The sequence below is a fragment of the Podarcis erhardii genome (assembly GCF_964252035.2).
Source record: "Podarcis erhardii genome assembly, chromosome: 5".
NCBI lineage: Eukaryota > Metazoa > Chordata > Lepidosauria > Squamata > Lacertidae > Podarcis > Podarcis erhardii.
The window spans coordinates 96,531,333-96,552,856 of record NC_138509.1 but is presented as its reverse complement, the minus strand read 5'-3'; the positions used below and the strand labels follow the sequence as shown (position 1 = coordinate 96,552,856).

At 50.0% G+C, this 21,524-nt stretch overlaps 1 protein-coding gene across 1 annotated transcript in view; it reads right to left on the bottom strand.

The window, feature by feature from the left end:
- The window catches only part of LOC309342108 (solute carrier family 12 member 9-like), a 99,532-nt gene that overhangs the window by 40,665 nt on the left and 37,343 nt on the right, over positions 1-21,524 (bottom strand). The window contains exons 8-9 of the mRNA XM_081862307.1: positions 20,207-20,289; positions 2,498-2,622 (exon numbers count right to left, since the gene is read on the bottom strand). Coding sequence (XP_081718433.1) covers positions 2,498-2,622; positions 20,207-20,289 — 208 coding nt within the window. The remainder of the gene's footprint in view (positions 1-2,497; positions 2,623-20,206; positions 20,290-21,524) is intronic.

The window sequence follows — 21,524 nt, the reverse complement described above, 5'->3', positions numbered from 1 at the left end:
TGGGATTAGCTAGGGGGAGAAATTGATCACCAGGCCCTACGAGAGAAAGAGAGAGAGAGAGGAGGGACCACTGGAGGGAGGGAAGTGGGGGGGGGGAGGTGATTTCCCTGAGCTGCTCACCAGCGGGTGGACTGGCTTTTCTGCAAGCAAGGAGAGGGAGAGAAAGTCGGGGTGGGGGTGGGGGGAAGTACCTCCTCCCGATCCATCTACCCATGCCCCTCCAACCCCGCCAGCAATACTGCAGACAGCCCCAGGCAGGCACACTCACCTTGCAACAATCAAATGCCAGGGGTCCTCCAAAGCATGTATTTTACCTGCACGGAAGACCCATATGAAGGGTGGGGGTCAAGGGGAAGGCAGAGTTACAGGAGCAGGGGAAGAAGCCGTATGGAGAGTCAAAGAGGAGGCTGAGAGGTGTTCTGGGCACCACAATTTAAGGAGGATGTTGAGAAGCTGGAAAGTGTGCAGAGGAGGGGGACCAAGATGATAGAGTGGCTGGAAACTAAGCCAGATGAGGAACCGTTGAAGGAACTGTTGGTGTTTATCCTGGAAAAGAGCTGCATAAGGATTCTGGGACAAGGCTCTCTTTGACCCCAGAAAGCTGGCAACCGTCAGAAGAAGCAACAGAGCCTTTGCACCATGGTGCTGTTTTCCAAAAGGGGTGCCCTTCCCATATGAACTGACTGCATGTGCCATAGAACTTCCCAGATCTCTCTAGGTAAAGGTAAAGGGACCCCTGACCATTAGGTCCAGTCGTGACCGACTCTGGGGTTGCAGCGCTCATCTCGCTTTATTGGCCAAGGGAGCCGGCATACAGCTTCCGGGTCATGTGGCCAGCATGACTAAGCCGCTTCTGGCGAACCAGAGCAGCGTACAGAAACGTCGTTTACCTTCCCACCAGAGTGGTACCTATTTATCTACTTGCACTTTGACGTGCTTTCGAACTGCTAGGTTGGCAGGAGCAGGGACCGAGCAATGGGAGCTCACCTCATTACGGGATTTGAACCGCTGACCTTCAGATCGGCAAGTCCTAGGCTCTGTAGTTTAACACACAGTGCCACCTGTGTCCCTCCCAGATCTCTCTAGTGCCCAGCAAAACGACACACCTCCAAGACAAACCTCCTGGTTTAAGAAGGCTTTTTGCACAAGCAAACAATGGTAATTCTGTTTAGAACTCCAGTTATTTTATTGGCTAGTGCATATGTTTGGTTTTACGACTGTGTTTAACGTTTGCACACGATTGCTATGGTACGTCTCTGCATTGATTTGTAGGCTGCTGGGAGAGCCCGTGAGCTGAGAAAGGAGGGGCAGGATTTTCTATACATCCTCCTCTCTTTCCTCCAAATACCTTTCTCGAAACTGTTGCTCTATGAAGCAACTATGGCGAATCTCAGGCTTAGGGTCTGAACGTGGCCCTCGATGAGCCTCTACCTGGCCCTCGGGACACTCCCTTGGACGCACCCCTAAATACCTCTGCTTCACACTCCCCCTTGAATGTTGACAGTCCTTGCCAGGTAGAGGACAGTGAGGTGAGTGCTTGTGCAGAAACTAGGTAAAATTTACATCTGCTGTCCCCACCACCAACATGTGACATCATGTGACATCCCCCCCCCAAAAAAAAATGCCCAGAAGGAAGCACGACGCCCAGGCTGAAAGAAGCTCCCCACCCCGACTCAAGCAGCTAGTCCTCACACTTCACAGACTTGTCCAGCAGATTCTCACTCGCCCTCAGCCTACGGGGCTCATGGTTGGTTTTCACACAAGGTGAATGTAATAATATAGTAATAATTTATTATTTGTACCCTGCCCATCTGACTGGGTTACCCTAGCCACTCTGGGAGGCTTCCAACATATATAAAAACATAATAAAACATTAAAGTTTCCCTGTACAGGGCTACTTCCAGAGGTCTTCTAAAAGTCAAATTGTTGTTTATCTGTTTGACATCTGATGGGAGGGCATTCCACAGAGAAGGTGCCACTACCGAGAAGGCCCTCTGCCTGGTTCCCTGTAACCTGACTTCTCTCAGTGAGGGAACCACCAGTTGGCCCTTGGCACTGGACCTCATTGTCTGGGCTGAACGATTGGGGTGGAGACGCTCTTTCAGGTACACAGTGGTACCTTGGGTTACAGATGCTTCAGGTTACAGACACTTCAGGTTACAGACTCTGCTAACCCAGAAACAATATCTTGGGTTAAGAACTTTGCTTCAGGATGAGAATAGAAATTGCGCAGCGGCAGCAGCGGGAGGCCCCATTAGCTAAAGTGGTACCTCAGGTTAAGAACAGTGTCAGGTTAAGAACGGACCTCCAGAATGAATTAAGTTCTTAACCCGAGGTACCACTGTACTGGGCCAAAGCTGTTTAGGGCTTTAAAGGTCAGCACCAACATTTTGAATTGTGCTCAGAAATGGACCGGGAGCCAATGCAGGCCTTTCAGGACAGGTGTAATATGATCCCGGCGCAACCCCCAACTCCTACACGCAAGAGCCCCACATACCTGAAGTTTGGGGCAGACGCCCATTCGAGTGCGAGGCAGGCCAAATCCACGGTGGCATAGACCAGCAGGAAGAAGATGGTGACCACAGCGGCAATGGTGTTCAGCTTGCCAGAGAAGAGAACCAGCTGCAAGGGATGGAGAACAGAGAGGCGGTGAGAGACAGGCGACGGAAGACTGAAGACTCCAACAGCGCAGGTAGAATACAGGTGATGGGGGACTTTGCTTACTTAAAATCTTTATATACACCAGGTTCAATAATGGTTTGCAGAAGTGGCTTCCAAATTGGGTGGTATTTTCCCCCTGGGCGGGGTGGGATTTCGGGGGGGGGGGCAAGGGGGTTGCAGGGAGTTGCAAATGGTTATTAGACTCTGAATCAAGTTCATCCATTTTGTTGAATTAATTAAACTAAACAGTTTTAATTGGATTCTGAATGAATGTGCAATTAATTGCTACTGTTTTATTGGGTTATTATCTTCCTTAGTGGGTCATGCAGGCTGCTATTCTGCTATTTTTATAGGGAAGGGGGCGCTGAGTTTGTGGAATCGAGGGGGTAGTTGGCTCAGAAAAGTTTGGGAGCCACTGTTTTGCGGGAGTATGCTGTAATAATTATTATTATGGAAGGAACATTAGGAGGAACGTTCGGACGGTAAAAGCTGTTTGACACTGGAACAGACTCCCTCTCCTTCCTTGGAGGTTTTTAAGTAGACGTTGGATGGCCATCGGTCATGTATGATCTAGCTGAGATTCCTGCATTGCAGGAATGATTCAATAATTAAGACACTGGACACAAAAGCAGCTTACTTGGGAAATAATTCAGCAGCCAAAACCTTCATGCAGACCCTCTCCCTCCCATCAAGTCATAATAATAATAATAATAATAATTTATTATTTGTACCCCGCCCATCTGGCTGGGTTTCCCCAGCCACTCTGGGCGGCTTCCAACAGAGATAAAAAAATACACTAAAATGTCACATATTTAAAACTTCCCTGAACAGGGCTGCCTTCAGATGTCTTCTGAATGTCAGGTAGTTGTCCATCGCCTTGACATCCGATGGGAGGGCATTCCACAGGGCGGGCGCCACCACCGAGAAGGCCCTCTGCCTGGTTCCCTGCAACTTGGCCTCTCGCAGTGAGGGAACCGCCAGAAGGCCCTTGGAGCTGGACCTCAGTGTCCGGGCAGAACGATGGGGGAGGAGACGCTCCTTCAGATATACTGGACCGAGGCCATTTAGGGCTTTAAAGGTCAGCACCAACACTTTGAATTGTGCTCGGAAACGTACTGGGAGCCAATGTAGGTCTTTCAAGACCGGTGTTATATGGTCTCGGCGGCCGCTCCCAGTCACCAGTCTAGCTGCCGCATTCTGTATTAGTTGTAGTTTCCGGGTCACCTTCAAAGGTAGCCCCACGTAGAGCGCATTGCAGTAGTCCAAGCGGGAGATAACCAGAGCATGTACCACTCTGGCGAGACAGTCCGCAGGCAGATAGGGTCTCAGCCTACGTACCAGATGGAGCTGGTAAACAGCTGCCCTGGATACAGATTTGACCTGTGCCTCCATGGACAGCTGTGAGTCCAAAATGACTCCCAGGCTGCGCACCTGGTCCTTCAGGGGCACAGTTACCCCATTCAGGACCAGGGAATCCTCCACACCTGCCCGCCTCCTGTCCCCCAAAAACAGTACTTCTGTCTTGTCAGGATTCAACCTCAATCTGTTAGCCGCCATCCATCCTCCAACCACTTCCAGACACTCACACAGGACCTTCACCGCCTTCACTGGTTCTGATTTAAAAGAGAGGTAGAGCTGGGTATCATCTGCATACTGATGAACACCCAGCCCAAACCTCCTGATGATCCCTCCCAGCGGCTGCATGTAGATGTTGAAAAGCATGGGGGAGAGGACAGAACCCTGAGGCACCCCACAAGTGAGCAGCCAGGGGTCTGAACACTCATCCCCCACCACCACTTTCTGAACACGGCCCAGGAGGAAGGAGCGGAACCACTGTATGACAGTGCCCCCAGCTCCCAGCCCCTCAAGACGGTCCAGAAGGATGTCATGGTCGATGGTATCAAACGCCGCTGAGAGATCCAGCAGAACTAGGAAACAGCTCTCACCTTTGTCCCTAGCCCGCCGGAGATCATCAACCAGTGCGACCAAGGCAGTTTCAGTCCCATGATGAGGCCTGAATCCCACTCTACAAACAGTCACTCTACAAACAGCCGCACAAAATATTTCATAGCATTTCTTTTACCCCTTGCCTTTCTTCCAATAACGAAGAGGTGTGTCCGTGTGGATCCCAATTCTAAACAGGTCCTTTCTGCCCTTACTTTTGGCATTAATTTTTTTTAACACCATTATTTTTAAAAACCCATTATCTGCATGAAAATTCACATTTAAACACGCATTTTGCTTCATTCCTCTGCTTGGTCCAGGCACCCTCATGACCTCTGCAGGTGCTAGCTCCACTACAGACTATGGATTATTATTATTATTATTATTATTATTATTATTATTATTATTATTATTTATACATTGCCCTATACCCGGGGGTCTCAGGGCGATTCACAGAATAAAATCAAGATATAAAACCACAACATACCTAATCAAAATAAAAACAGCAGCCCAATATCCCCCCCCAAAAAAAAACACATTTTAAAAGGGCATGGGTTGTAAATCGGATCAACCAAATGCCTGGTTAAAGAAGAACGCTTTTGCCTGGCGCCTAAAGGTGTATAATGAAGGCACCAGGCGAACTTCCCTGGGGAGAGCATTCCACAGACGAGAAGCCACTGCAGAGAAGGCCCTGTTCTCGTGTTGCCACCCTCTCTCCTCCCCCGCTTCAGCTTCTGCCTGTGATTCTGAGCTTCTCTCTGCTGCAGCCTCTTCCTGCTCACTAAACCCTGTTATCTCTTCAGCTTCCGACACCACCACCTCCTCCCCCCAATCTTCTCCATCCTCTCCCTGTGACCACTCAGTGTCATCCCACCACCAATCCCCAGGCTCTGAGTCTTCTTCCCTTGGGGGGGTTCCCCAGCTAGTTCCTCCCAGCATTCCTCTGCATTCAACCAGTCCGTGACACATATACATGTACCGTATTTTTCACTCTATAAGACACACTTTCCCCCCTCCAAAAATCAAGGGGAAATGTGTGTGCGTCTTATGGAGCGAATGCAGGCTCCTTGGCTTCAGCAATAGTGACGCGAAGCCTCCGAAGTGCAGAGGGAGCGCTCCCACCACGCTCCGGAGGCTTCGCGTTGCTTTCGCTGAAGCCTTGAGAGCGAGAGGGGTCGGTGCGCACCGAGCCCTCTTGCTCTCCAGGCTTCAGGGATAGCTGCCTGAAGCCTTCGGAGCGCAGTGGGAGCTCCCGCTGCGCTCCGGAGGCTTCGGGTTCCTTTTGCTGAAGCCGGGAGAGCAAGACTCTCCTGGCTTCAGCAGAGAGGGAGAGCTGCGCAGCGCCCCTTCAGCCAAGCGGGAGAAGAAATGGAAGGGGCTCCGTTTCTCCTGCCACTTCGCTGAAGGGGCGCTGAGCAGAGAGGGGTAGATTTTTTTTTCTTGTTCTCCCCCTCTAAAACAAGGTGCGTCCTATGGTCGGGTGCGTCCTATAGAGCGAAAAATACGGTATGTCTGGCAGAGGTCACTGCAAGTCAGTGTAGACAACACTAAGCAAAATGGACCAGGTGCCTGGCTTGGAATCAGACAGCCCTCTATGCAGGATATGGGAATGTGGATTTGACTCCCCGCCCCCCCCCAACGCTGTGGTCCAAAGCAGCTCCGCTCAGGAGGGCCGTTCACAGAGCCTCTTTTAAACAGTCCTGGGGGGTGCATCAGGAAAACTACCGCAGGATCTTCCAGCAGCGATTTAGCACTGAGCTACAGCTGGTGAAGAGCAGAGTGCCCTATGGGGGGGGGGGTGGAGAGGACAAAAGCCCTTCCAGCAGAGCTCAAGGAGGAAAGAGGCAGAGTGAGCTGGCAGTGCAAATGTACCCTTAGTCATACTAGAGGAGGCTGCTGGAACATCAGGATGCTGGGACACACACAGAGAGAGAGAGAACACCTTGGTAACTGGCTGCGATATTGCTCACTACATCTGTGAGCAGGAAAAAGTTCCCGGAACAGAACAATGGCGGGGGGGGGGGGGGTTGGATGAGCAAGCACTTGAGGTTGAAGGCGCCTTTGTGCAATGTATCTGATCGCTTTGCAAATAAACAGGCAGGGCACCGGTGGAGGGAATCAGGCAGCGCCACAAGGCAACAGATTCCCCTAGAGAGAGCAACAAGGAGGAGCTCCCATCAGACTCCTCTCCCTTGACTGGCATCAGCCATTCCAGCAGGCTGCAGCAGTGGGAAATATGGGGAAAGTGGGGTAGGTTTGCGGGTATGGCAGAAGGAGATAGGATCTGCCCATGCAATGCCCACCTGGTGGAAACTCTAGCTCACACGGCCCTTAAATGTAAAAGGTATGATGATCTCTGCCAACAATTTCCAGAACATCTATCTATTCCAACATGGAAACCAGAGACGGAGGTTAGGTGCTTCTTATTACAGGGGAGAGACCAGGAGCTCACCAAGACAGTAGCTAAGTTCCTCTATTTGATTTTTTTGTCACCGAAGTATGCTGCAGGATCCTGCCCTTGCTGGAAACCCAGAGAGATGAAACAGATTGCTCACCTCTTCTTCCCTTTGGCAAATGACTGTACTGTTGAAATGACGATGAGATCGCACTGGCCTATTTATTCTGTTTGTACTATGTGATGCCAATAAAGGTTACTTGACTAAAAAAATATATGGGGAAAGTGGAGCTCATTTCCTCATGTTCCCAAACTGCTTCCATTACAGCCACTGATTATGTGAACTACTCTTTCATATTAACAATCAGTGCCTGGGTTAGTGTGATGGCCTGGGATTCAGACTCGGATGCTGAACCTGAGGGATCCCAGCCTGCACAGGATTCCCCGCCTCCAGAACCAGCTGAGCCTGAAGGGTCCTCACCTGTGCTGGGTCCTCAGGTGCAGGCATCAGCTGAGCCTGCTCTGGCTCCTGAGGTGATGGAGGACCCACTGCCTGCAGGTGCTCCACTCTCAGCCCCATCAGGGGAAGCTGAGGTTGCCTCTGGGTCTGGTAACCCTCCAGCCTCTCCTGAGCTGCAGAGACTGAGGGCAGAGAGGCGGAGGGAACTAAGTTCCCACAGGAGGAGTGCTCACCTCCTGGCCAGGAGAGGCGAGTCACCAGAGGATCGGGGCCGTCCTATGCCTCGGGGCAGATAAAAGCCGGCCCGCCCCAGTCCCAAGTTGCGGGAGCAATGTTGTTGGTTGCTCGTTCCTGTCTGAACCCTGTCCTGCTTTTCTGGCAGAGCTCCTGACCCACCCTGGCTCCCTGATTGCATGCCTGTTCCTGACTTTACCTGGCTCCCTGCCCTGCACCCAGCTTCAGCTACTACGGACTGCCTCCACCTACTACGGACTGGACTTGGACCTTGCCTCTCGGGTAACCCACAGAACCAGCACAGTTTGCTTTTTCCCTCTTGCCTCGCTGATGTGGTCTGAAGGAAAGCAGAGCAATGTGTTTGGCACCAGCTTGGCTGCACGAGCTGCTAAAGGAGACCTTCCCCTCCAACAGGATACCAGCTAGAAAGCGCTCCGTTTACCAGCCCACAACAGGATCTCAGACGGCAACCACTCAGAAAGGTCCCAGGGAGCTCCTGCCAGGATATTTTGAGTTGGACTCAGTGCTAAGAGAAACAGCTGTAATATCAGCGGTGGAGAATCCTAGGGTCAATTCCTGGCAGTGTCTGGGAACGTCCTTTGCTCTAAAACCCTGGAAAGCCACTGCCAGTCAGTGTAGGCAGCACTGAGCTGGCTAGGACAGAGGTCTGACTGCATCAGGCAGCTCCCAAGTCCTAGCAAATCCGTTCTCATCCCTAAAAGCCTCTCCCCAGCCTTGCTAGACAAGATGCTTTCAACAGGGGGGTGCCAGGGATTGCGCATGTGCCCTCCCCACTAAGAGGTGGCCCCCTCCCTGCTGCCCTGGACCCCCGCAGCCCCCCTCCCGCTGGCAAGGAGTGCAGCCGACCTGCCATCATTGCTTGGGGGGGGGGAGCCAGGGAAGAGGCTGAGATTATGCAGACCATCTAAGCAATTGGGGATTTTCAGCTGGTTGCGAGTTAATAGTGTGCACCGAGTGGAGATCGTGCCTGGCCGCTGTAATGCAGCCTCCCCCTCCCGGCCCCCTCCCCTGGCACTTGCCTTTGATTTATAATTCATTTAGCTGCTCATCAAGGTAAAAGAGCCACTGCTGATAGGTAGCGTGCCCCTGCCCTGAGTGGGGGGGGGCACCGTGTGACTGCAGGGGGAGGGGGACCAAAGGGGAAGGGGAGGTCCGGACAAGGCTAGGCCAGGGACACTATCACTGCCTGCTAGGGGGACCTCGAAGAGATCAAGGCTGTGGTATCACAGCTCCAAGAAAGGCCAAATAGAAACAGTCTTTTTTCAAGCTGGGGGGGGGGGGCTTAAAAAAAACCTGGATGCTGGATCAGGCCAAAGAACTAGCTCAAGGGCCCAGGGGCTGGATACGGCCCAATTGCCTTCTAAATCCGGCCTGCAGACGGTCCGGGAATCAGTGTGTTTTTACATGAGTAGAATGTGTCTTTTTATTTTAAATGCATCTCTGGGTTATTTGTGGGGCATAGGAATCCCTTCATATATATTTTTCAATAAATAGTCCGGCCCCCCACAAGGTCTGAGGGACAGTGGACCAGCCCCCTGCTGAAAAAGTTTGCTGACCCCTGAGAGGTGATAGGATATCAGAAGACCTGTCACATGGAAGGCAGAGAAAGCTTGTTTTCTGCAGCTCTGGAGGACCTGAACCAAAAGATTCAAATGACAAAGAAGGGAAATTCTGAGTAAACATTAGGGAGAATATTCTGACAGTTAAGAGATAGCAGATTCTCTCTTTCCTGAAATTGAAAAGATGACCTGAGGGTCATCTAGTCCAACCCCCTGCAAGGCAGGAATCTTCTTGCCCAACCCGGGACTTGAACCCACAGCCCTGAGATTAAGAGCTTTGTGCTCTACCAACTGAGCCATCCCAGCTGTTTGGCTTGATTGGGCATGACAATTTACACCTCCCCTCTTCAGTCCTGGCACTAAAGATCCTACATCAACTCCCTGGCTTCTCCAGGGAAAAGGGTCTTGGGTAGCAGGGAATGATGGAAGTTGTAGTCCAAAACGCTTGGAAGGCCAAAAACAGACTCCCATGATGATCTTGAGCCAGTTGCCCTCTCCCCTTTCTGCCTAACCTACCTCGCAGGGTTATTGTGGGAGACAATGGCTGTCACCCTCAGCTCATTGGAGCGTGACATAAAAACTGCTAATCATAACAGCAACGATGAATAAACCAATATATTGTGGTGTTCCCTCCCAAGATAGGGTTGGCTGTCAGCTCGCTCTCTTTTAAAGCTTTTGTTCATACCTTTTTAAAATACATGTATATATATCACCCAGTTGTTTTTCTTCTCTCCTAGCTGATTATGTTGGTGGTGGGTTTTTTTAAACTGTTTTCAGTTTTATTGTCTTTTTAATTGCATGGTCTTTTTGTGTTTTCATGCAAGTTTGTTCAGCTTTTTAGGACTGAAACAGAGCATATAAACGCTTTCATACAACAAAGTAGAAAGTGCTGGAAAAGGTCCAGGAACGGGCAGCTGGAATGATCAAGGGGACGGAGAGGCACCCCCAGTGAGGAAAGGTTGCAGCATTTGGGACTTAGTTTAGAGAAAAGGCAAACAAATTCCGAGCACAATTCAAAGTGCTGACCTATAAAGCCCTAAATGGCCTCGGTCCAGTATATCTGAAGGAGCGTCTCCACCCCCATCGTTCTGCCCTGACACTGAGGTCCAGCTCCAACGGCCTTCTGGCGGCTCCCTCACTGCAAGAAGCCAAGTTACAGGGAACCAGGCAGAGGGCCTTCTCGGTGGTGGCACCCGCCCTGTGGAACACCAACCCACCAGATGTCAAAGAGAAAAACAACTACCAGACTTTTAGAAGACATCTGAAGGCAGCCCTGTTCAGGGAAGCTTTTAATGTTTAATAGGTTATTGTATTTTAATATTCTTTTGGAAGCTGCCCAGAGTGGGTGGGGAAACCCAGCCAGATGGGTGGGGTATAAATAATAAATTATTGTTGTTGCTGTTGTTGTTATAGGAGTTTATAAAATTATGCATGGTTATGAGGAAAGAGGATTGAGGAAATGCACAGTTGAACTACGGAACTTGCTCACAACGGAGGAAGCAGTGCTAGCGACCAACTAGGATGGCTTTAAAAAAAGGACTGGGCAAATTCATGGAGTCCCACTCGCTTCTGCCTTGCTCAGAACCAAGCTGGAATCCTGTGTCCAGTTCTGGGCACCTTCATTTAAGAAGGATGTTGACAAGCTGGAAGGTGTGCAGAGGAGGGCGACCAAGATGATCAAGGGTCTGGAAACCAAGCCTGATGAGGAACGGTTGAAGGAGTTGGGTATGTTTAGCCTGGGAAATAGGAGACTGAGAGGAGATATGAGAGCCATCTTCAAATATCTCAAGGGTTGTCCTACGGAGGGTAGAGCAAGCTTGCTTTCCACTCCAGACCCAAACCAACAGATTCATGTGACAAGAAAGGAGATTCCGACTAAACAACAGGAATAACCTTCTGGTGACAGATAGGTAGCCGTGTTGGTCTGCCATAGTCAAAACAAAACAAATTCCTTCCAGTAGCACCTTAAAGACCAACTAAGTCAGTTCTTGGTATGAGCTTTCGTGTGCATGCACACTTCTTCAGATACACTGAAACAGAAGTTTCCAGACCCTTCTATATAGTGAGAAGGTGGGGAGGGGTATTACTCAGAAGGGTGGTGGGAATGGGTGATTGGCAGATAGCTGTGATGAGCCTGTTGACGACTCTTAACGACTGCAATAGGTCTTACAGGAAAAAGCAAGGGGTGAAAAGGTGAAAAATGGCTTTGTCATGTATAATGAGATAAGAATCCAAGGTCTTTGTTCAGACCAGGTTTCTCCATGGTTTTGAGTTTGGTGATAAGTTGTAATTCAGCAGCTTCTCTTTCCAGTCTATTATTCAATATTATTATTCCAGTCTATTATTATTCCAGTCTATTATTCAATATTATTATTCAATATTATTATTCCAGTCTATAATTCAGCAGCTTCTCTTTCCAGTCTATTAGCACAGCAATGGGCACCCGCATGGCCCCACAGTATGCCAACATCTTCATGGCAGATTTAGAACAACGTTTCCTAAACTCCTACCCACTCAAACCTCTCTTGTACCTGCGATACATTGACGATATTTTTATCATCTGGACACATGGTCAACAGACCCTGGACACCTTCCACCAGAAATTAAATGATTTTCACCCCACAATCAACCTAACAATGAATCAATCTATGCAAGAAATATATTTTTTGGTCACTACTATAAAAATACAGGATGGGCACATAGACACCACCTTATACCGTAAACCAACTGACCGACAAACATATCTACATGCCTCTAGCTACCATCCCAAACAGTCCATTGTATATAGCCAGGCACTACGTTACAGCCGCATCTGTTCCAATTCTACAGAGACTCTCACCTAAGAGATCTACAGCAAACCTTTTTAGAACTAAAATACCCAACAGATGAAGTTAGACAACAGATCAACAGAGCCAGACTGATACCCAGAGAGAACTTGCTGCAAGACAGACCCAAAAAAGAAAATAACAGAACACCTCTAGTCATCACATACAGCTCCCAAGTTAAAACAGTACAACGCATCATCAGAGATCTACAACCTCTCCTGGACAATGACAGTTCTCTTTCTCAAGCTCTGGGAGGAAGACCTTTCATTGCCTACAGACAGCCACCCAGTCTTAAACAACTCCTAACCCACAATAATACTACAACCAGACCTAACACGGACACTGGCACCAGAGCCTGCAATAAACCCAGATGCCAACTTTGCTGCCACATACACCCGGACAACACCATTACTGGCCCCAACAACATCACACATACCATCTCGGGACTATTTAATTGCTCATCGTCTAACATTGTGTATGCCATAAAATGCCAACAGTGTCCTTCAGCTCTCTATATTGGACAAACAGGCCAGACCTTACGCCAAAGAATAAACGGACATAAATCGGACATCAGGAATCACAAGACAGAGAAACCAGTAGGAGAACATTTCAATCTCCCAGGACATTCTATACAAGATCTCAAAGTAGCTGTTTTACTACAAAGGAATTTCAGAAATAGACTGGAAAGAGAAGCTGCTGAATTACAACTTATCACCAAACTCAAAACCATGGAGAAACCTGGTCTGAACAAAGACCTTGGATTCTTATCTCATTATACATGACAAAGCCATTTTTCACCTTTTCACCCCTTGCTTTTTCCTGTAAGACCTATTGCAGTCGTTAAGAGTCGTCAACAGGCTCATCACAGCTATCTGCCAATCACCCATTCCCACCACCCTTCTGAGTAATACCCCTCCCCACCTTCTCACTATATAGAAGGGTCTGGAAACTTCTGTTTCAGTGTATCTGAAGAAGTGTGCATGCACACGAAAGCTCATACCAAGAACTGACTTAGTTGGTCTTTAAGGTGCTACTGGAAGGAATTTGTTTTGTTTTAACCTTCTGGTGGTTAGAGCTGTTTGACAGAGGAACGGTCTCCCTCGGGAGATGGTGGACTCTCCTTCCTTGGAGGTTTTTAAGCAGAGATGGATGGCGATCTGCCATGGATGCTTAAGTTGAGATTCCTACATTGCAGGGGGTTGGATTAGATGGATGTCAGGGAACTGCCATCGGAGCCAGAGGTGGAGGGAAGGTTCCAGAGAGATGCCGGAGAGGGTCCCAGTAGGGAGAGAGGCAGCCCATCCGCTGGGGAAGGAAATCAGCATAGCACCAGTGGAGAAGGGGGGCAGATGGGGGAATCGGAGAGAAGGCTCCAGGACTCCTCGCCGGAGACCAGCGGGGAGAGCACAGGTCCTCCGCTGCCCACACCCTCCCTGCGCAGAAGACTTCCGCGCAGGGAGAGTAGGAGGAGACTGGGCGTCAAAGAACTTCTTTGCTGGAAGAAGTTCAAGAAACGCCCACTGACGGATTCTGCCAGCGACTGAGACAGCCACGGATGGGTAGCTGTCCGGACAGAAAGGGTTCATCCAGGTAACCCAGCCAGGTGTGGCGCCAACTTATGCACGAGCAACCCCCTAGAACCATTACAATGACCCTTGGGAACCTTCCAATTCCATGATTCTATGACAAGACAGTGTCCTTGCTCTCCCACCCAATTACGGGCATGCAGGAAACAAGAACCTGGTTCTCAGGTGCCCAAAATGGCCTCCTCTGTGGGAAGCTCCCCTACCTGGAATCAACCAATGTTGTGCTGTGCCACTGATCCCAGGTAGGGTGCAGGAACAGCACCAAACATGTGGGGGAAAGATTAAGAAACAGGGCACCAAAACGTACGTTCTGGTTTCAAAAAATGGGACCTGGGCCTAAGAAGCTTGCAGACTTCTGAGTTGACGGTCACTGCTGTTCTCCAGCTCGAAGAAATCCAAGCACCGTTCAAGCTCCACCATGTAGCAAGCGCTGCCTCTCCGGGCCCCCCCCAAACCCTCAAGTCTTTTGCACAGCGAGCGACGCCGCATCTGTCGCCAGCCATTGAATCTGATCCATGGTGACTTCAATTGGGCTTGAAGCACCTAATGGCTCCCTCCCCTTTTGTGAGTGCACCGCAATGTTCTTTTCCGGCTAATGGGGCAATTTTTTTTGCATTACATGTATTTGTCCAATTTGGCGGAGCAGCGCACGCCTGTACGGCCGAGGGAGCCGGGGGGGGGGAGATAGACGGCAGCTCCGGCAGATTAAGCTGATGGGAATCTCGGGGGGGGGGGGCTCGCTGCAATCCTTCTCTCGGAGGCGGAGAGGGGGCATCTCGCTTTGATAGGTTTGCATGCGGCGTCGGACCAATTGTTTAATGCACCTGGGACAATTCCGACAGAGCCCTGATAGGGATCTCATGTCCGGTGTGCGCCAACTCGCTTCATTGCCTCCTTCTGCACCCCCTCCATGGCCAAGCCCCCTCCCTCCCACCCCTCCCAGCTTCTCCCCCAGGCCTGCAAGAGCTGCCCAAAGCTTGCCACATTCTGGGGCAGAGGTGGCATAGGGCCTACAGCAGCCTCCCCCAAGCTGGTGCCCTCTGTCGTGGCCAGGATCTGGACCTACGAGGCGAGACTTGGAGAAGAGGCGTAGCTCAGCAGTAACACATCTGGCTTGCACGCAGAAGGTCCCAGGTTCAGATCTCCACTGGCATTGCCAGGAAGGTCTGAGAATGCCCCGGGCCAAGACCCCTGGAGACCTGCTGACAGTCAGCATAGACAGTCCTGAGCTTGGTTTGGGATAAGAGGCTGCTTCCTATGTTCCTCTGTGGGTCCTGGTTCAGCTGACTGAAAGGATGGCTCAGTCAGTAGAGCATGAGACTCTTTAATCCCAGGATTGTGGGTTTGAGAACCACGTTGGGCATAAGATACCTGGGGTCCCTTCCAGAACTACAGTTCTATGGTTCTACGGCTCAGAACCAGCCAGTACACATCTCCCCCAACTCGGCTTCCATATTTCCCCAGGTTACTGCCCTCTCTGCCTAACCAAACCACAACATCGCTGAGACTTGGATTCACTATCTGGTAACATTTGCCCTGAAATCTGCTTCTCCCTTCACAGAAAGCCTATTTCACGCAGTGTTACCTCTCCCCAACCCAGCCACAGTTCCAATCTGAGAGGGGACTGTCCATTTTGTAGGAGGCCTTGATGGGAAAGGGATTCATTTCCTTCCCACCCCCCAGGGGTATCTTAGCAGCTCCCACCCTGCCCCTACTGCTATTTGTTGCAACAGCTTCCGAAGTTTCTAGCCCTCATGCTGAATGCTCCCCCTGCCTCCTGTCACACCTTGAGGCACGGGGAAGCCTCCTCAGCACACTCTTGTTCATCAGCATAGTTTCTTTGCCTCTCCTTCAAGACTTGCTTCTTTGCTGGGGTTCAGATCCAAACGAGAAAAGGTTCTGGGACTCAAACTGCTCTTAACAGCAAGCCCAGCTGCCTAAACCTCAGTTGCGTTTGAGTGCACACTGGTTTTATGCAGCAACGGAGGACATGCACTCTGCACATTCTCCAGCAGCATTCTTCTTCCTGCATCTTAGAGCTGAGGCCTGTTCCCAATGAATGCATCACCCCAGTATGCCAGTCCTAGGCCAGCCTTGCCTGCGGCTCCAGGGATACCAGACACGCTCTTTGCCCTCCCTCAGCTACACATTTGCTCGGATCCGCATCTCCCGTCTTGCCCATCTAATGCATTTATTCATCTGCACATTTAGAAAAAGAATCCTAACCAGCCTTTTGAACAAAGTGCCCCCCAAAGGCAGCTAATGACAACATAAAACAGATGCCGATAAGGAGGAAAACCTAAGCATTATTTTACAGGAAAGGACACCGTCACCATCTGAACCGTAATGAGAAATGATTGGCAGGAATCAACGAACTTCAACGTAAGATCATAAGGCAAGCCCTCCCGCCTGGATCAGGCCAATGCCCTTAGAAGTTACCCGCTGCTTTGGAAATGACTGGCAGAATCCGAGACCAGGGAGGAGAGTTGGTGGAAGAAGACTGGAAGATTATTTACAGAAACATTGTAAAATTATTGAAAGTTAAAATGATGTTGGAATGAAACGAAGCGGTTTTAGCAATAAGGTTAAATAGGAATATGTAAAAATGGGTTGATATTAGATGAAAATTCGAAGTTATAATATGTGAAGATAAAGAACTAAGAGAAAACAAAGAGGGTATGGATTTGCTGAACTAACTATTTGAACTGGAATACAAAAAAGGGAGGTGTGAGGAAGTCATGAAAATAAGTAAATGAACTGTAAGATATAGAAAGAGGGATTTATTTTTAACTGTTTTTAATTTTTTTTGGTATTTGTATTTTTTTTGTATTTTCTTTTTACCATTTTTGCAACTTTTTTCTCATTGAAACTTTAATAAATATTATATAAAAAAAAAGAAGTTATCCGCTGCTTTGCAGGATATCTTTGGGAGAAGAAAAGGCTCAGGAGTAAACTCTACACATTTCCAGAGTGGAGTCCCTAAGGCAGTTGGGTGGCATCTTGTACACATCCTTCCGGCAACTCCTGCCGCCAAGCTGGTGCCAAATATTTTGCTCTGAGTTCCTTTGGATCCCTATCGGTGAGGCTGGGGGTGGGGTCTTTCTGTCTGGGCAGCTCAGGACCCCCATACACACGGCCCAGGCTTGCGCCCTGGGGAGGTCACTGCGGCGTTGCTAACACAGCGGTTTGACTTCAGTCTGAGAGGCACACTCCATTGTCTCTCGATACAAATAATAATAATAATAATAATAATTTATTATTTATACCCCGCCCATCTGGCTGAGTTTCCCCAGCCACTCTGGGCGGCTCCCAATCAGTATTAAAAACAATACAGCATTACATATTAAAAACATCCCTGAACAGGGCTGCCTTAAGATGTCTTCTGAACGTCAGGTAATTCTTTATCTCTTTGACATCTGATGGGAGGGCGTTCCACAGGGCGGGCGCCACTGCCGAGAAGGCCCTCTGTCTGGTTCCCTGTAGCCTCACTTCTCGCAATGAGGGAACCGCCAGAAGGCCCTCGGCGCTGGATCTCAGTGTCCGGGCTGAACGATGGGGGTGGAGACGCTCCTTCAGGTATACAGGACCGAGGCCGTTTAGGGCTTTAAAGGTCAGCACCAACACTTTGAATCGTGCTCGGAAACGTACTGGGAGCCAATGCAGATCTCTCAGAACCGGTGTTATGTGGTCCCGGCGGCCACTCCCAGTCACCAGTCTAGCTGCCGCATTCTGGATTAATTGCAGTTTCCGGGTCACCTTCAAAGGTAGCCCCACGTAGAGCGCATTGCAGTAGTCCAAGCGTGAGATAACTAGAGCATGCACCACTCTGGCGAGACAGTCCGCGGGGAGGTAGGGTCTTAGCCTGCGTACCAGGTGGAGCTGGTAGACAGCTGCCCTGGACACAGAGTTAATCTGCGCCTCCATGGACAGCTGTGAGTCCAAAATGACTCCCAGGCTGCGCACCTGGTCCTTCAGGGGCACAGTTACCCCATTCAGGACCAGGGAATCCTCCACACCTGCCCGCCTCCTGTCCCCCAAAAACAGTACTTCTGTCTTGTCAGGATTCAACCTCAATCTGTTAGCCGCCATCCAACCTCCAACCGCCTCCAGACACTCACACAGGACCTTCACCGCCTTCACTGGTTCTGATTTAAAGGAGAGGTAGAGCTGGGTGTCATCTGCATACTGATGAACACCCAGTCCAAACCCCCTGATGATCTCTCCCAGCAGCTTCATATAGATATTAAAAAGCATGGGGGAGAGGACAGAACCCTGAGGCACCCCACAAGTGAGAGCCCAGGGGTCTGAACACTCATCCCCCACCACCACCTTCTGGACACGGCCCAGGAGGAAGGAGCGGAACCACTGTATAACAGTGCCCCCAGCTCCCAGCCCCTCTAGACGGTCCAGAAGGATGTTATGGTCGATGGTGTCAAAGGCCGCTGAGAGATCCAGCAGAACTAGGAAACAGCTCTCACCTTTGTCCCTAGCCCGCCGGAGATCATCAACCAGCGCGACCAAGGCAGTTTCAGTCCCATGGTGAGGCCTGAATCCCGATTGGAAGGGATCCAAATGGTCCGTTTCCTCCAGGCGTGCTTGGAGTTGTTCAGCAACCACCCGCTCAATCACCTTGCCCAAGAATGGCAGATTTGAGACTGGGCGATAGTTGGCCAAATTGGCCGGGTCTAAAGATGTTTTTTTAAGAAGCGGTTTAATGACCGCCTCTTTCAGCGGGTCTGGGAAGGCTCCCTCACAGAGGGAAGCATTCACCACCCCGCAGATCCCATCGCCCAGCCCTTCCCGGCTCGCTTTTATCAGCCAGGATGGGCAAGGATCAAAGAGACAGGTGGTCGGTTTCACTCGTCCAAGCAGCCTGTCCACATCCTCGGAGGTAACAGATTGGAATTGATCCCATGTAACAGGACCAGACAGAACTCTAGCACTCTCCCGCCCTGGCCCTGCTCCCACGGTGGAGTCTACCTCCTTCTGAATCTGAGCGATTTTATCTGCAAAAAACTTTGCAAAAGCATTGCAGGAGATCTTGGGGTCCCTACCAGGCCCCGGTGGTACAGGTGGTTCTGATAGATTGCGAACCACCTGAAAAAGTCTCCTGCTGCTGTTTTCTGCAGATGCAATGGAGGCGGTGAAGAAGGCCCTCTTCGCCGTCGCCATTGCCACTTGGTAGGCTCGACATTGAGCTCTAACCCGTGTCCGGTCTGATTCAGAATGAGTTTTCCACCACCGGCGCTCTAGCCGTCTCAACGATTGTTTCATCACCCTCAGCTCTGGGGAAAACCACGGGGCTGTCCGGGCTCCATGCAATCGGAGAGGATGACTACAAATTGTTCCTGTTTGGAATAGTACATGTGGAAAGGATCTCGGGGTCTTAGTGGACCACAAGCTCAACGTGAGTCCACAGTGTGATACAGCAACCAGAAAAGCTAATGCTATTCTTGGCTGCATCAACAGAAGTATAGTGTCCAGATCAAGGGAGCTACAGTGGTACCTCGGGTTACAGACGCTTCAGGTTACAGACGCTTCAGGTTACAGACTCCACTAACCCAGAAATAGTACCTCGGGTTAAGAACTTTGCTTCAGGATGAGTACAGAAATCGCGTGGCAGTGGCACAGCAGCAGCAGGAGGCCCCATTAGCTAAAGTGGTCTTCAGGTTAAGAACAGTTTCAGGTTAAGAACGGACCTCCGGAAGGAATTAAGTACGTAACCAGAGGTACCACTTTATTGATCTATTCTGCCTTGGTCACACCACACCTGGAATACTGTGTCCAGTTCTGGGTGCCACAATTTCAGAAGGGTGTTGACAAGCCGGAACATGTGCAGAGGAGGGCGACCAAGATGATCAAGGGTCTGGAAACCGAGCCTTACAAGGAGCGTTTGAGGGAGCTGGGTATGTTTAGCCTGGAAAAAGGAGACTGAGCCCATATCCTGGTCTCTGCATTCCTGGCTTCTTGGTCCTTTGTAGTCCCCATTGACAAATCTACATTTCCCTTTGAGATCCAGTCTGCTCTCTTCTGCAGCTGCCACCCTGGGCTTGAAGTTGCCCACCTTCAAGGGCCAGCAAGGCAGACCCCACCCTCCCTGTTTGAGAACATTGGCGTTCTATATTAATTGACGGTTGCTGTGATGCTTTTAATTCTCCAGACCTCAGGTTTGCAACATTGATTCTAGTGCTGGGGGTTGTTTCATAGAACCATAGAATTGTAAAGTTGGGAGGGACCCCGAGGGTCATCTAGTCCAACCTGCTGAAAGGAAGGAACCTCAGCGAAAGCATCCCTGGCAGATGCTTCCTGCTGGCTTTTGTTCCGCTGCTCTATCGATCCCCGTTTTATTTGGATGGTGGTTTTTAATCTCTTTTATTCTGCGCATCGCCCAGGGAGCCATTGTTATTGGGTGGCTGATCGATGGAACGAACACAAACCAAACAGAAATCATCATGGTTAAAACAGCAGCATTGGGAGGAGGAGGAGGAGCAGCAAAACCAGGGCACTGGGATCCAACTCACCTGTACCAGAATCCAGGAGAAGATTACAGCCATCCAGGGGTTTCCATCATGGGAAGTCCGCTTCGCCGGCCCCAGCACTTTGCCTTCGTTACCAGAAGGGGAACGGATAAGAGAGAGGCGGCACAATACATTAGAACAAGGGCTTCTATAAAATCGGTGTTTATTAAAGAGAGACAGAGAGCAAGAGAGAGCAGGGAAAGTGACCACCTAGAGCAGCAGTGCGCAGAAAGCAGATCAGAATCTGCTGCTAGATCTCCAGTAATTTGCACTATAGTTTCTGACTCCCAATTGTCTAATGCTAGCAACGATAGCAAAACCACTCGCAATTAGATAAATAATAGTAACTGGGAGCAGGGAACAAGAGAAGCTTTTTTAAAAAAATGCATGCATCCTTATGAAGTTGATTCGGGCACTGATATCTGATCTCTGGGATGAGCATGTGCTCAGAGGAACCCTGTTCCTTAATTCCAAACATACACCTGCCTGCCTGAGCCACTTCTATTTGCACCTGGCTCCCTCTGGGGGTTCCAGCAGAAGGTAAAGTAGATCCCACAAGGCTGGCGTCTGCCCGCCCCTAATGGAGAGGTCCTCAGCAGAGTGTTGACGCCCGTTTTACTATATGTTAATTAAACGCTGAGGCTGAAATGTTCCATCAGTTAATTGGCTGGCTTAATGGATTGGGGGGAAATCAACTAAAACACACCCCACCTGGATTAATCAGGGCCAAGCTATGTGCTTTTAAGTGCAGAGCAAGAAGTGAAACCAATTGGAGGGGGGCTGCTAGATGCAGACTGGGTCCCTAGTTCGAGAGATAGGTAGGTAGGCGGAAAATTAACTCTTTGCCACCCTTTATGTCTTGATCTAGAATAGGGTCAGCAAACTTTTTCAGCAGGGGGCTGGTCCACCGTCCCTCAGACCATGTGGTGGGCCGGACTATATTTTGAAAAAAATACAGTCATATCTCATGTTGCGAACGCGTCTTTTCAGGTTGTGTCCCGCGGTGACCCGGAAGTACCGGAAAGGGTTACCTCCGGGTTTTGCTGCTTGCGTAGACACGGAAATGCGCAAAATGGAGTCACACGCATGCACAGAAGCAGCGAATCACAACCCACGCATGCACAGACGCGGGTTGCGTTCTGTTCAGGTTGTGAACGGGGCTCCGGAACAGATCCCATTCGCAACCACTGTATATGAAGAAATTCCTATGCCCCACAAATAACCCAGAAATGCATTTTAAATAAAAGTCACATTCAACTCATGTAAAAATACCAGGCAGGCCCCACAAATAACCCAGAGATGCATTTTAAATAAAAGCACA